Here is a 13,494-nt window from a genome sequence, read left to right on the forward strand (position 1 = left end):
CCCCTGCTTTAAACCGTTGGGGAGCTCTGTAATGCTTAAAAGATAACATGCCAACTCTTGGGGCACCTGGGTGGCTCAGTCGGTTAAGCATCCGACTTTGGCTCAGGTCATGATCTTGAGGTCCGTGAGTTTGAGCCCCGCGTCAGGTTCTGTGCTGACAGCTCAGAGCCTGGAGCCTGTTTCGGATTCTGTGTGTGTCTCTCTCTCTCTGACCCTCCCCCGTTCATGTTCTGTCTCTCTCTGTCTCAAAATAAACGAAAAAAAAAAAAAAAGATAACATGCCAACTCTTTTTAAATACTGTTCACAAAGAAGCCCCTTTTCTACCTTCTTCACCTCAGTCTCTGCTGTTCTACATGGGCCTGTGCCATGCTCCAGCCCTAACTAGCTACTTGAAGTTCACCCAGTGAGACTAAAAGAAAAGCAATGAAATTTTCACATAATAATTGGGAGTCACAATGAAAATCATCAAGATGTTCCTGGGTGTGATTTCACAAAGGGAAATACTAAAGATCTCAAAGTGAATACCAAATTACACAACTTTATACAAACTCTGCATCCCCTTTAAAAATTTTAATTTGAAGTGGATCCTTATCATTAACACTAGAAACAAGTTTGAATGGGAGCCCAGGTAGAAACTGGAATTATAAATTGTTTTGACTTTACATTAAGAATTACTAATATACCCTTTGGAAAAAAAAAAAAAAAAACTCTTACAACTCTATAGTTTAATCACACCAAGAAGTAAAAATAAAAAGAGCTAAGTCAAATCATTTAGTCTGTTAAAAGAATAAACCTTTACAAATAGCATTCATTCTAAGATTCCAAGGCATCTTGGTGACAGAGCGTCTGTTAATGTATTTTTTTTCATTACTGCATGAGAAAAGCAAAAGTTGAGGTAAGTATTTATATCCCTGTCATATAGATAGTCAACTGGGGCTTAAACTGGAATTTGTACCAGAGCAGATAGTTAATAAATGGCAGTGCCGGAATTTGCTCCCAAGCTCCCAAGCCATTGCTTTTAGCCACCATTTTACTTGTCTCTATAATTTTCAGCTTAGCCACAATCAGGTACTATGTACATGTGCCCATGTACACACACACACATACACACATACACGCACACACACAAACATGCTAGGGCCTTGTAAGTAAAAGCAATTCTATGTAATTGTCCAGAGACAAACTAGACGTGATCCTTATAAGATAAAACTTGTAACTGAGACCAAAGAATAGTTCAATTTCATCAAGAATTTGCGGCTTGCCTATAGATAACCACCCTAGGTCAAGACTGATAGGCATTTAAATTCCTTTGATAATATTTTGCACTCCCTTCATAAAAGAAATTTAACTAAGTATTGCCAATATCCAGGCCAATATAGAAAAAGAATAAAGCTCCTGTCTGATCTAAACTCTTGGTCTAATACTTACTAGAAATGAACTGAATCACTGTTTAGTCTATTTTCTCCTCCCTTCTTCTGGAAAGTTCAGGGAACTATCACTCATGTCCACTTCAGTCCTGTGTTGACTATACCTCCCAGAACACGAGCACTGGAACTGGGAAAAGCACCTTTGCCTTTCTGGTCTAGAGGTGCTGGAAGCAGGAACCTCGCCCGAGGAAGGCGCTGGCCTACAACAAGGAAGAATAAAGCCAACACCTACAGAAAAGAAGAGATGAGACACAGAGGATCCTCAGAAGTTCCAGGAATATGGTACTCCAGGAACTGGATGCATCCCCAGGCTCCTCTCAATCCTTTGAGCTAGTGGAGTAATTGCCAAGTCCCCTCTGGGCAAACTTCAGATAGATTTCCGTCATTGGTCATCGAGAGTCCTAATAAATACGAGCAATGTTTCCAAAACAATATATGGCAAAATATCTCTTAAACTTTTTGATTGTACAACTCTTTGTGTAGAATGACACATTTTATTGCACAAAGTATTTGAAATTGCTGAAGTTTCAAGCTTATTAAAGTACAAAATGAGATAATGATTATTATGTTAAATGGTTTACCTTAAAGTGTAATTATTAGGGGACATTGAGGTTTTAATAGGAAAACCTTCTATGTACAATGTTACAATTCAGCTGAATTAATTTCTTTAATTCATTATTACAAAAATGAGTTAATAAAATTATTTACAGAATTGAATCAGAGCACCACAATGCTTACCTATATATATATATACATATATTACATTAGGACTCTTGATGTATCATGACAACTCATAGAAAATTTTAAAAAACACAGACTGAGAAATCGATGCCTTCATAGATCTGGAGATGAGTTTAATCTGATTCATCACTGCTGAAGTAAGAGCTGTCACAATATTCAGCCGTGTAAAGGAATTTATGAATAATTGGGTTCATCTTCGGTATCCAGTGTCGGGGAACCAGATATGTTGAAAGATTAAATAAATCTACAAACACCTTGTACCTGTCACTGGAAAAACACAAATATACAGATGTAGATTCATTGGCATGAAATATTTAAAATTTTTCAACAAAAAAATTTCATGATTTTTTGCCATAATTAGTATTTAATATTATGTTTATATATTATAAATTACATTTTATGTATTATATATAATATATACATATATATAATTAAGGAGTATATTCATTAAGATGGCCTTATTTTCATCCATATCCAAAGTTCATGCCATAAAACAGTATTACATGTTTCATTGATCCTGACCAAGTTGGTTCAGATTAAAACCTAGAGTCTTATGATTGTCATGCTACCTTCATAAAGATAAGGGTGTGTTCTTGTGTCTGACTTTTAAAGGAGGGTATGCAAATTTTAAAAAATGAAAACACAGAAAATTCTTAGTTGTTCATCAGGAAATATTTTCCACCCGCCAAATAGCTGTCAAGTAACTGACATGAATGGATTAATAAATTGAAGTACCATCTTAGATTCATAATAAATGTCTATAAATGTGGTTTTAACATTTACAATAGCTCTTGTGTGTGTCAAACATTTTAACTGTTGCAGTTTTACAGCAGAAGAGCATTTGCCTTTGAGGTCAAATTAGAGTTCAGTTCTGCTCTGTCACTTGCGACTCGTGTGATCTTGGACAAGTTGTCTAAACCTCAGTGTCTTGGTCCCTAACTCTGTAAAATAAAAACTACAATCCCTTCCTCTGACTGGGCTTTTGTAAAGACATAATGAGATCATGACACGCTAGAAATGCTAGTTGTGTTAATTGTGTTAATTATTCCCACCACCCACTGATGTGCCTGTAGGAACAGGCAATCATGTTCTGTTTCATGCTTAGAGAATGTATCCCCAGGGAAAGAGAAGGTATTGTAAGGACTGTGAAAATTCAAACCTATGAATCTTATAAATCTTTTAGTCTAGAGTTTATTCCTAGGGAAAGTGAAAATTTATAAAAATGATGAAAAATTGAGCATGCATGTTTTATAACTTGTCAATCTGAAATTGGGATAGGGATGAATAGGGATGAAAGCCATGTACAATATAAAGAATTTGGGGGACTAAATGTGAGTATCTATTTATTCTGGAGCTGATTCTCCTTTCCCAAAGAGCTTTGCAAGTTTCCCTGTTTTCATATATGTCTATCTCTATATCCATCTATAATATTGTGAACATTAAGTGAGTTAAGAACACAGATGTCCTAGAAATCTCTCTAGCATGTTTTAAGTGCTAAATAAATATTGACCCCTTTTCTTGTAAATACTCTCTGGGCACTCTCTGGAGTAGATGGAAATAGTTTTTAGAAAATAGTCATACCAGGGAACAAACTATTTTTTCACTCTGTCATTCACCTGGGCACGAGGACATTAGTGGAATGAATGATAAGTGTTTGAGTCTAGTCCAAACTTGGGCCAGAATGAGTTGAAAACATTCCTATGTGGATGAACTCCCTCATATCTTCACAGGTCATGCAGCCACTAGTACCTTGCCCCATCTCATCTCAGGATGAACTTCCAGGACTAAGGATTTTTACAACGACCTCTCTAATAGGAATACCTTAATCTAGCCAGCATGAATGTGTTGTCAGCGGTTCAGATGGGAGCAAGTATGAATCACATTTCCTAGGTAATGCACATGTATGCGGAGAAACAAAAAATCAGTGACTTCCACCAAGAAAAGCAGGTGAATTTCCCCATCTTACCTGACTGTTGAGCGCAGATACTGATAACCAGAGGACCCACCAGTGCCAGCTTTGCTGCCCAGCATTCTGTGCACCATGCACACATGGTTATCTAGGCAAACACACAAATTAACTCCATGGATATTTTTCTGCCTTTAGTTCCACAATGGTCTAAAAACAAGGGGTTGGTAATGATTACTGCTTCTGAGAAAAGGTTCACACCTTATCATCACTTAGCCATATGGAAGGTTTACGTGTGAGAGCCAGATGAAACCTGTAGGTTGCCTGGCACCCCACTTGGTTCAGGTTACATGCATATGACTCCATCCATCATTATGTTTAGCCTGCAAACACAATAGGGAAGCTTAGGGCCGCATTATGACTTTCAGGAGCCCTTGCCACTTTTGTCTTCACGCATGGGTCCCTTCTTCCATGAAACACACACACACACACACACACACACACACACACACACACACATACACACACACATATATATATATGTACATATATACGTATATATACACACATGCACATATGCCTATATATATGAACATATACATATGTATATATGTGCATGTGTATAAAATTATATTTTAAAATTGTGTTGGCTTAAAGCTGAATAAGTTGTGGTTATATATTAAGACACTTTTTTTAACCTATAGTTAACTTTTTCTTCTGATTATTATTTTTTTTAATTTTTTTTTCAACGTTTATTTATTTTTGGGACAGAGAGAGACAGAGCATGAACGGGGGAGGGGCAGAGAGAGAGGGAGACACAGAATCGGAAACAGGCTCCAGGCTCCAAGCCATCAGCCCAGAGCCCGACGCGGGGCTCAAACTCACGGACCGCGAGATCCTGACCTGGCTGAAGTCGGATGCTTAACTGACTGCGCCACCCAGGCGCCCCCATCTTCTGATTATTAAATAATACATTTTCATGGGCCCCTAAAGGTACTCTGGGCCCTAGGTGTTGTGTCTGCTCTGTGTACCAGGTAAATGGCCCTGGAAGAGAGTAATTGGGCTGATTTGAAAAATAAATAAATAAATAAATAACTCGGGCTGATGTAAAAAAACAAACCTCATTCCCACACAAATGAGGAAAGAAAAAATAGTGGGAAAAAGAGCAGACAGAGAAAAGGAGTAAAGAAACAGGATGGGGAAAAGGATTATCGAGGCTGGGTGGCAGTGTTGGGAGGTGTGGGCAGACTTACATCTCCATTTGGTCATGAGTGCGTCTATGTCCATGAGAGAAGTCAGCAATTGAAAAGGGACTTGGAATCTAGGCTCTTCCCTAAAGGAGAAATAATAAGTCTATTGAAGCAAATCCAGGGTGTTCAGAGGGGCAGGAGTTTTCTAATCTGTTGGCCCCAGAAACAAATATGAACTTTGCCTCTTAAGAGCTGTAGCAGCTCTGGATTACTGTCTCAGTCTTAGTTTCTTCATCTCAAAAATGAAGATACTACTGCTCATCTTACAGCATTTGTGTAAAGAGTCTAGAATATTCCATATAATGTACATGAAGTAACCAGTCAGAGTCACAGCTAACATTGATTCTTATTAAACGGTAAATATACACTATCTCATATTCACCAGCTAATACCACTCAAAAACTTCTTCTGGTCAAAGATATTAAAACATAAAAACAAAAACTGCCCTTTATTTCCTCTAATCTATATGTTTTGTCCTTTCTTCTAATCATTCAACAAATCTCAGTACATTTTCTGCTTCCAAGGCGTGAACTTGAATGGCACAGATTTAGTAGGAATTTAGGAAAAGAGTCAAAAGATTTTATTGATATTTCTGAAGAAATGAATTTAAGAAGATTAAAAAAATCAAATAAACACAAGTAAGAGGCCCAGTAAACAGAGATTTTACTTTTGTTGCTGTTTTTAATGTTTGCTAGTGTGTTCTCCATTGTTCTGACACATTTAAGTTATGACACATGAAGATGAGGCCTTTATACACATGGGAGTAGGTGGACATTTAAGGGAAACCTCAAACACTTCAGACAGTGAAGACAATTTTACTTGAAATTGCAGGATAAAGAGAACAATTTATAAAGGTGTTTTCACTTTACCCACTTGTTTTTTTAATTTCATAAAATAGGAATAACTCTACAACCTTGTGTAATAATGGGACACATTTTATGACTGAGTTTCTGAGGTAGATTACACTTTGGCTTTTTAGGACACTTAACGTCGTATGATGTATTGTAGAATTTAATTACAAAGATGTTTAATTAACTAGTGTGTGTATATATGTATATTTCTGCCCACTATAGGTATAAAATTATACTCATACTATCTAAAAGAAAAAACTAATGAACTTTCACAATTATTTTCTAAGTTTTACCCCAAACTAAATGACTTTTTAAAACTATGATTGCAATTTATAAGCTCTATGCTTTAATGTTTATTTATTTTTGAGAGAGGGAAAGAGACGGAGTGTGAGTGGGGGAGGGACAGAGAGAGAGGGAGACACAGAATCTGAAGCAGGCTTAAGACTTGAACTTACGAACCACAAGATCATGACCTGAGCCGAAGTCAGATGCTTAACCAACTGAGCCACCCAGGCACCTAAGCTTTATACTTTTTTTTTCATGCCCTAAATATTTATTAACAACATTTACAATAAAAAACATACAGAACATGTGAAGAAAATAGAAATAAATGGCATAGCTACATATTGAATTGACTGCTGAAAAAATAAGCTTTATACTTTTTGTGTTATCTGTATCCACTCCTCAATTTCTGCTTCTACTCTTCTAATTTGCTTTTACCTGTAAAAATATATCATCAAGGCCCCCTGAAGTGCTCTGTATGACAGTCTTCTTTCACCTGTAAGATATATAGCAAGTTTTAATTTAATGAGAAATTTAGGTCAGTCATATTAATTTTGGTCATCACCTTAAATAATTACGTTTTAAATGAAAAGTTTTATTTAAATTTTCTATTCCTTAGATTTTAAAAAGCAAACATATATACATACTTTAAATACATATGTAATACATATTATACATATACACACTTTAAATATATATGTAATATATATGCACTTTAAATTTTCAAAACCTTTAAATATCAAATTAGGAAAACTTGATATAGAAAACACTTAACTTCCATGATAAAACAAATATATTTTTCAAGTCAAACTGTAAAATGACTTACTTTTAAAAAAGTTAAATAAGATTCATTCTGAGGTTCATTTGAAGGTAATTTTCTGATTCACTTAAAATCACTTAGATTACTTAAAATCACTCAGCTTCAAGGAGTACAACCCTTATATAAAATCTCATAGGGGTGCCTGGGTGGCTCAGTTGGTTAAGCATCTGACTTCAGCTCAGTCATGATCTCGCTGCTGGTGAGTTTCAGTCCTACATCTGGCTCTGTGCTGACAGCTCAGAGCCTGAAGCCTGCTTCGGATTCTGTGTCTCCCTCTCTCTCTCTCTGTCCCTCCCTCGTTCCCACTCTGTCTTTCTCTCTCTCTCTCTCTCAAAAGTAAAGTAAAACATTAAAACAAAATCTTATATGTGTGCTCTAATAAAAGGCTTTGCTCTATCGGCAGAAAAACAAAATTTTGCTATTCTTTACAGAGGTTTTATAGAGAACTGGGCCTAACAACATTTAAGTTTGCAGAATTTCATACTAATTTCATATACCGCTATGCCTTATACTAATGTTATAAAAATTAATGTTTACTTCTATTCTGCCTGTGTGTGTGTGTGTGTGTATATATATCTTATATAAGTTTATAATTTATAAGGCTTATAAGTACTTTATAATAAAAGGTCCAAATACAAATGAACACAAAAATTTTAAACATATAAAAGAGTTATATAATGAAAGTATTGATTATACTGGTCAATTGGTTTCAGAAAATAATAGCCCAACGTTAATTATGCCAGAGGGGCTAAATATGTGCTTTCCCTGGTCTGCTTGGGAAACTTCTTTCCTCTGGCAAGCCACCCCAGCCCTCACAATAGTTATTCTTTTGGTCTCCTGCTGCTACTGTACTGTTTACAATTACACCGATTGTCTTCATTTCCATCCCTATTAGGCTGTTAACTAATTGCAAACTCATATTCAATTTCTCTTGGTATCCAGCGCGGCTGATGCATATTACGAAAGCTTCTGACTAAAGTCTTTAAGATGAACTGAGCATGTGAACTTCTTCATAAGGTTGTAACAGATAAAATGAACCCAGTTCTTGTTTCTGTAAGTGGAATATAAATTTTCATTTTATTTCCCCCACGTGAGGTTTGATATTTTGAGCTCACAGGCATACATTCCGGGAAAAGGATCCTTAGAATAAAATACCTTTACTGAGGAGATGTTCATGACGTTTCTCATCAAATAAGGAGAGTAACACCTCTTTTTGTTTCCGAAATTCAGCCATTTGTTCCTCCTTTTCCTCCGATTCTTCCTTAGCCTTTAGGAGAAATATTGCATTAATATTCCCAAGAGAGATCATAGATTCTTATTTTGGAAAACATCTTTTGTGAGAAATAGACTCACCAGGAGCAGAAAGGGTATACTTGGAAAACTTACCGTAACATCTAATATCACAACAAATTATGACATGGGTCTTCTTGACACTCACTAGTTCTATCCTTTTATTTATTTTAAGTTTAGGTGATTTCTTAACCTCATGAGAGATTTTCATCAATATCATGAGAAATGGACTCAGATTGGGCAAAACCGGAAGTAACTACGAGTAGTCGGTAATGATCTAATTTTAGACAACAGTTTTTTATCACAGGAAAGGAAATAAAGGAAAAGTTAAGAATTTCCAGTCAGAAAAACTATTAACTCTATTAATATTCTATACTCAGTATTTTATAAATATAATTTCTTAGATACTTTTCACCCTCAGATATTTGTTCATTTGATATCTATTGATTCATTTCAGGAAATTCTTACTCTTTTGCCTCCAACAAATGCTTTACTTACAACTCAATTAATTGAGCTGACACAAAAATTAGTTAACTCAATTATTTTCCATTTGTCTGAATGATGGCTCATGTGGTAAGAACTTGTAGGCACATGATTGTCAGTTAATTATTCATTTATTTAGTAAATGTCATGCTAAGGTGATAGAGATAAGGTGAGTAAAAATTGAGTTCCTTGGGCGCTTGGGTGGCTCAGTTGGTTAAGTGTCTGACTCTTGGTTTTTGGTTCAGGTCATGATATTACAATAGTGCATTTGAGCCCTGCATTGGGCTCTGTGCTGACAGTGAGGAGTCTGCTTGGGATTCTTTTTCTCTCCTTCTCTCTCTTTGCCCCTCACCTTATCTCTCTCTCTCTCTCTCTCTCTCTCTCTCTCTCTCTCTCTCTCTCAAAATAAATAAATACACTTAAAAAAATCTAGTTCCCTGATCTCATGCATATATTATCTGATGAGAATAAGACACACAAATAATCACCTGGGCATTACATTGCAAACATTGATAGTAGCATATAGAAGCATAATGCCATGATAAATTATAGTAATGAGGAGGTAAGGGGAGATCTTTCTGAAGGAGTTTTCCTTGAGCCACAACCTGCAGAATGGGAAGAAGCCACCTGCGGAAGAATATTCCGAGCCCAGAGAAAAACATATAAAAAGACTGTGAAATGGTGGTAAATTCAAAGAACTAAATTCAACTTAAGGAAATTCAGTATGGTTGGACAACATGAGATCAGAAAACACCTTGAAGACTATGTTAAAGACGTTTATCTTCATTTTAAAAACAATAGGGAGACATGGGTTTCATGCAAAAGCAAAATGTGATCAGTTCTGCCCTTTGAGAAGATTGTTTCAACTGCAGATTGGAGAATAGATTGGGATGGAGTCATATTGGGGAGAAGTGTAGAATAGTTGAGAGAATATTATAAGTCCAGGTGAAAAGTAATAGCAGTTTGCACTTGATTGGTGGTGGTACATTCAATGAAGATATCTGGGAGCTATTTAGAAGGTAAAATTGGTAGGATTTGGTGATAACTTGAAGAAGTGATTGAGCAAGAGGGAGGTACCAAAGATCGATTGTACATTTCAGACTGGACAAACAAGATGGTTTATAAGAGAAAAACTTCTTCAACTTGTAGAAGACTAAGTTGACATGAGAGAGGAAGGAAGAGAAAATTGTTTTTAAGTTTGGTTTTATCATTATGTTTTTGAGAGGACTAGGAGGAAATTATAAAGTAAGGTGTCAAATATGTAATTTGAAATGAAAGGAGATATCAATGCTGGAGATAAATGTTTGGGAGTTATTGGCATAGTAGTAACTATTGAAACAGTAGGTATAAATGAGTTCATCTAGGGAAAGAGTAGAGAGAGAATACAGGGGTGTAAGCCAATGTATTGTGAAATCCCACCACCCACAGGTCGAAGAAAGAAAAATGAGCCAATAAAGGAAACAAATCAAGACAATAGGGCCATAGAATTAAAGGAAGAGCGAATGTTATGTACCAAATCCAAGGGGGAAAAAATATTCAAGTAAGAATAAGTAGTCATTATTATTGAATGCCACTAGGAGATCAAGTAAATTAAAAATGGCCATTGAATTTACAAACCTAGAGGCCATCTGTGAATGATGGGACAAGAAGATAGACTGGTCTGGGTTGAGGATTAGACGAAAGAAAAAGAAATAATTATGCTAACTACTGTTCTAAATACCTTACCAATATTAATCTAATTAAATGCTCATAATAACTCTACAAGGTAGATACTCTTATTTTCTGTTTTACTAGGTAGATACTCTTATTTTCTGTTTTACCATTAGTGAAAGTGAAGCAAAGGGAGGTTAAGTAACAGAAGAAGTTCAATGTTACAGTTATTAAGAGGTGAAGGTGGGACTTGAACCCATACAATGATATGTCAACGTCCCTGCTGTAAGCACTACCTGATATGGCTTCTCCAGATACAGCCTCTCCAGACATAGAATTGAAATAATTCTTTCAAGAAATTTTGTAATGAAGAGAGGACGGTGGCGGAGGGACTGTAGCTTGAGGGAAATGAGGAATCAACAGTATCTTTCTCAAGTGAAAGAAATTTGTAACTGACAGCAGTTAAGAAGGACCCAGGATATCTTTGGTTGACTGGTCTTTTGTGAGCCTACTTCTGTCTAGAATTGGTCATGATATGAAATTTTTGATAGAAATAAAAAAGGTCTATTAATCTTATATATTTATCAAACACAAAATCTTGCCCAGAATGAATTTATTACTTTAATTTCTATTGTACACAAATAAAATAAAATCAACCATGTAATATATTTTGTGTAGATGCGTTTGTGAAAGAAAAAGAATGTAAGAAAAATGACGTTTAAAAGAAAATTAGGGATTTGTTAAATAAAATTTTCAATACTTCATCTGTAGTAAATATATTTACTTATGGCATCATAAGTACCTGAATTCTTGTGAATTCTTCTTCCAGGCCCTTGAGAATGTTGTTTTCAAGCTTTCCCCAGAAGTTAAATCCATGTGGCTCCAAACCTGGTGTTCTTTCCAGCCACGCCTGAAGTATTATTTTTTTAAGTAAATATATTATAAAATTTCAAATATATAAAATACATTGTACTTAACATCTATGAACTTGAAATAGGAAATATGTCATAAGTTTTTTTGTATATAAATATTTCTCTTTCCCTTAAATTTATTCATTTAATGAATAGCAATTTATTACATTTCATTTCTTAATCTTTAAATCAATCATATTAATAATATTTACTCTGTATTTATTAAGAAATGTGTTATTACAGAAATTCCAATTTTGTTCTATAAGTCTATGAACATATCTAAATGTTGTTTTAATGAAGTCTTCTGGTTTATTCTCAAAATACCTTATGTCTTAGGATATGAAGAAATTATGACATGCATATCATATGATCTCTTCTAAATGTAGGAGCATGGTATCTAGGCAACTTAAAATCTGAAATCAACTAAACAGTTATTTTAAGAGTCCACAAACCTTTTTTTTATTTTTATTTTTTTACATATACAAGACTTTTTAATGTAGAAATGAAACAAAATTTGTGCACCTATGGATTCTCATCTGACCTATTTTTGGTTTTGAAATTAACTTTGTGACTCTTTCCCTCCGTATCTTTATGAGCTGTTATTTGGAGTTATATATACTATATTAACCTAAGTCCACATTTACAATACGCAGGGGATCAGTGTGCAAAGTATAAGTCACTAAAAGAAATTTTTAATTTGCAAAGGAAAAACCCTTGTGAAGGAAATCAAGACCATATAATCTTTATTTAATAATTTACTTGTGAAAAAACAGTAATCCCTCAAGACCTTTTATAGACCCATGGGGAATTAAGATATGAAAGGAACAAATTCTGAAGATTATACTCTTAGTAATTTAGTTTAATTGAGAAAAACACACAACTTGTGGAACTTTTCAATAATGGAATATTTTAGAGAATAAAGCTCACTGAATGATTAACTACACTCGGTGTTAAAATCAGCTAGTTAAATGTTGTTTAGCAGGGTTGTTTAAAGGAATTGTTTTATAAGATAAGAAGGTGATTAAATATTAACATAGAGTTGTTATATAAATATTTCTGAAATTCTCAAGGGAGTTCTTAATAGTTTAAATATTTCAATTACTTGAGTTGAAGCATTCCTTTAAAGTCTTTCTGTTCTTATTTACCATGAATGTGACAAAACCTTTAAGTTTTAAAACTTCGATGTAGCAGAAGCGCAATTAACAAGATGTGGGGAGTGAGACTTTAGAGACAGTATTTGAGCATGTACCTCCACTAGTTGAAGTAGTGTTTTTTCCTGCTCGGATTTAAGTAGCAGTTCATTATCTTCTCCTCTGAAGTTATCACGATAATGTCTTCTGTTGTAAGGGACCCTCAAACTCTGAAGAACACCTATCTTGTTTTCTAACAGTCGGAATTGCAAACTCTGGAAGCCTGAGGCTGGAGATAAGTACTCTCTTTGAGAATAAAAGGAGGAAGGGAAGAGAAAAGAAAGATGACAGGAGTTGACATTGTAAATCACTGTAATGCTTTCTTCTGTTGTGAAAGATCATTAGTTTTACTCTCTTGGACATCACCGAGAACATATAACTGCCTAGAGTTGGACCTGGGGTTTGATCTTCCCAAAGAAAGAAAACTGAGCTACCTAAACATCACTGTTGCTGTCAGTTAATCAATTTAAAGACGGCATGTTTATATCGTTTGGGAAATGGCATATATGTGTGTGTGTGTGATATATATATATATATATATATATATATATATATATATATATATCACACACACGTATAGATACATATATGTTTATGTGTTTGTGTACCAATTTGTTTCCTAAGGTAAAGACAGGTGTACATTGAACAATATTTTTATTCTATAGTGCTGAAAGATTCTTTATTAATATTAT

General features: G+C 34.8%; 1 protein-coding gene and 1 long non-coding RNA gene across 2 annotated transcripts in view; one reads left to right on the plus strand and one right to left on the minus strand.

Annotated features, from left to right (window-relative positions):
• Positions 1-1,878: 1,878 nt before the first annotated feature.
• TDO2 (tryptophan 2,3-dioxygenase) overlaps positions 1,879-13,494 on the minus strand; it is a 17,996-nt gene continuing 6,380 nt past the window's right edge. The window contains exons 5-11 of the mRNA XM_040471647.1: positions 12,862-13,120; positions 11,504-11,611; positions 8,434-8,545; positions 6,897-6,954; positions 5,329-5,408; positions 4,136-4,226; positions 1,879-2,436 (exon numbers count right to left, since the gene is read on the minus strand). Of these exons, the coding sequence (XP_040327581.1) occupies positions 2,283-2,436; positions 4,136-4,226; positions 5,329-5,408; positions 6,897-6,954; positions 8,434-8,545; positions 11,504-11,611; positions 12,862-13,120 (862 nt within the window). The 3' untranslated portion in view covers positions 1,879-2,282. The remainder of the gene's footprint in view (positions 2,437-4,135; positions 4,227-5,328; positions 5,409-6,896; positions 6,955-8,433; positions 8,546-11,503; positions 11,612-12,861; positions 13,121-13,494) is intronic.
• LOC121028136 (uncharacterized) lies at positions 3,929-8,367 on the plus strand. Its single transcript, XR_005789092.1, has 2 exons — positions 3,929-4,116; positions 8,221-8,367. It is a non-coding gene; the product is annotated as an uncharacterized LOC121028136 (long non-coding RNA).

This window comes from Herpailurus yagouaroundi, unplaced genomic scaffold (genome assembly GCF_014898765.1).
Source record: "Herpailurus yagouaroundi ecotype Mexico unplaced genomic scaffold, PumYag 28, whole genome shotgun sequence".
Lineage (NCBI taxonomy): Eukaryota > Metazoa > Chordata > Mammalia > Carnivora > Felidae > Herpailurus > Herpailurus yagouaroundi.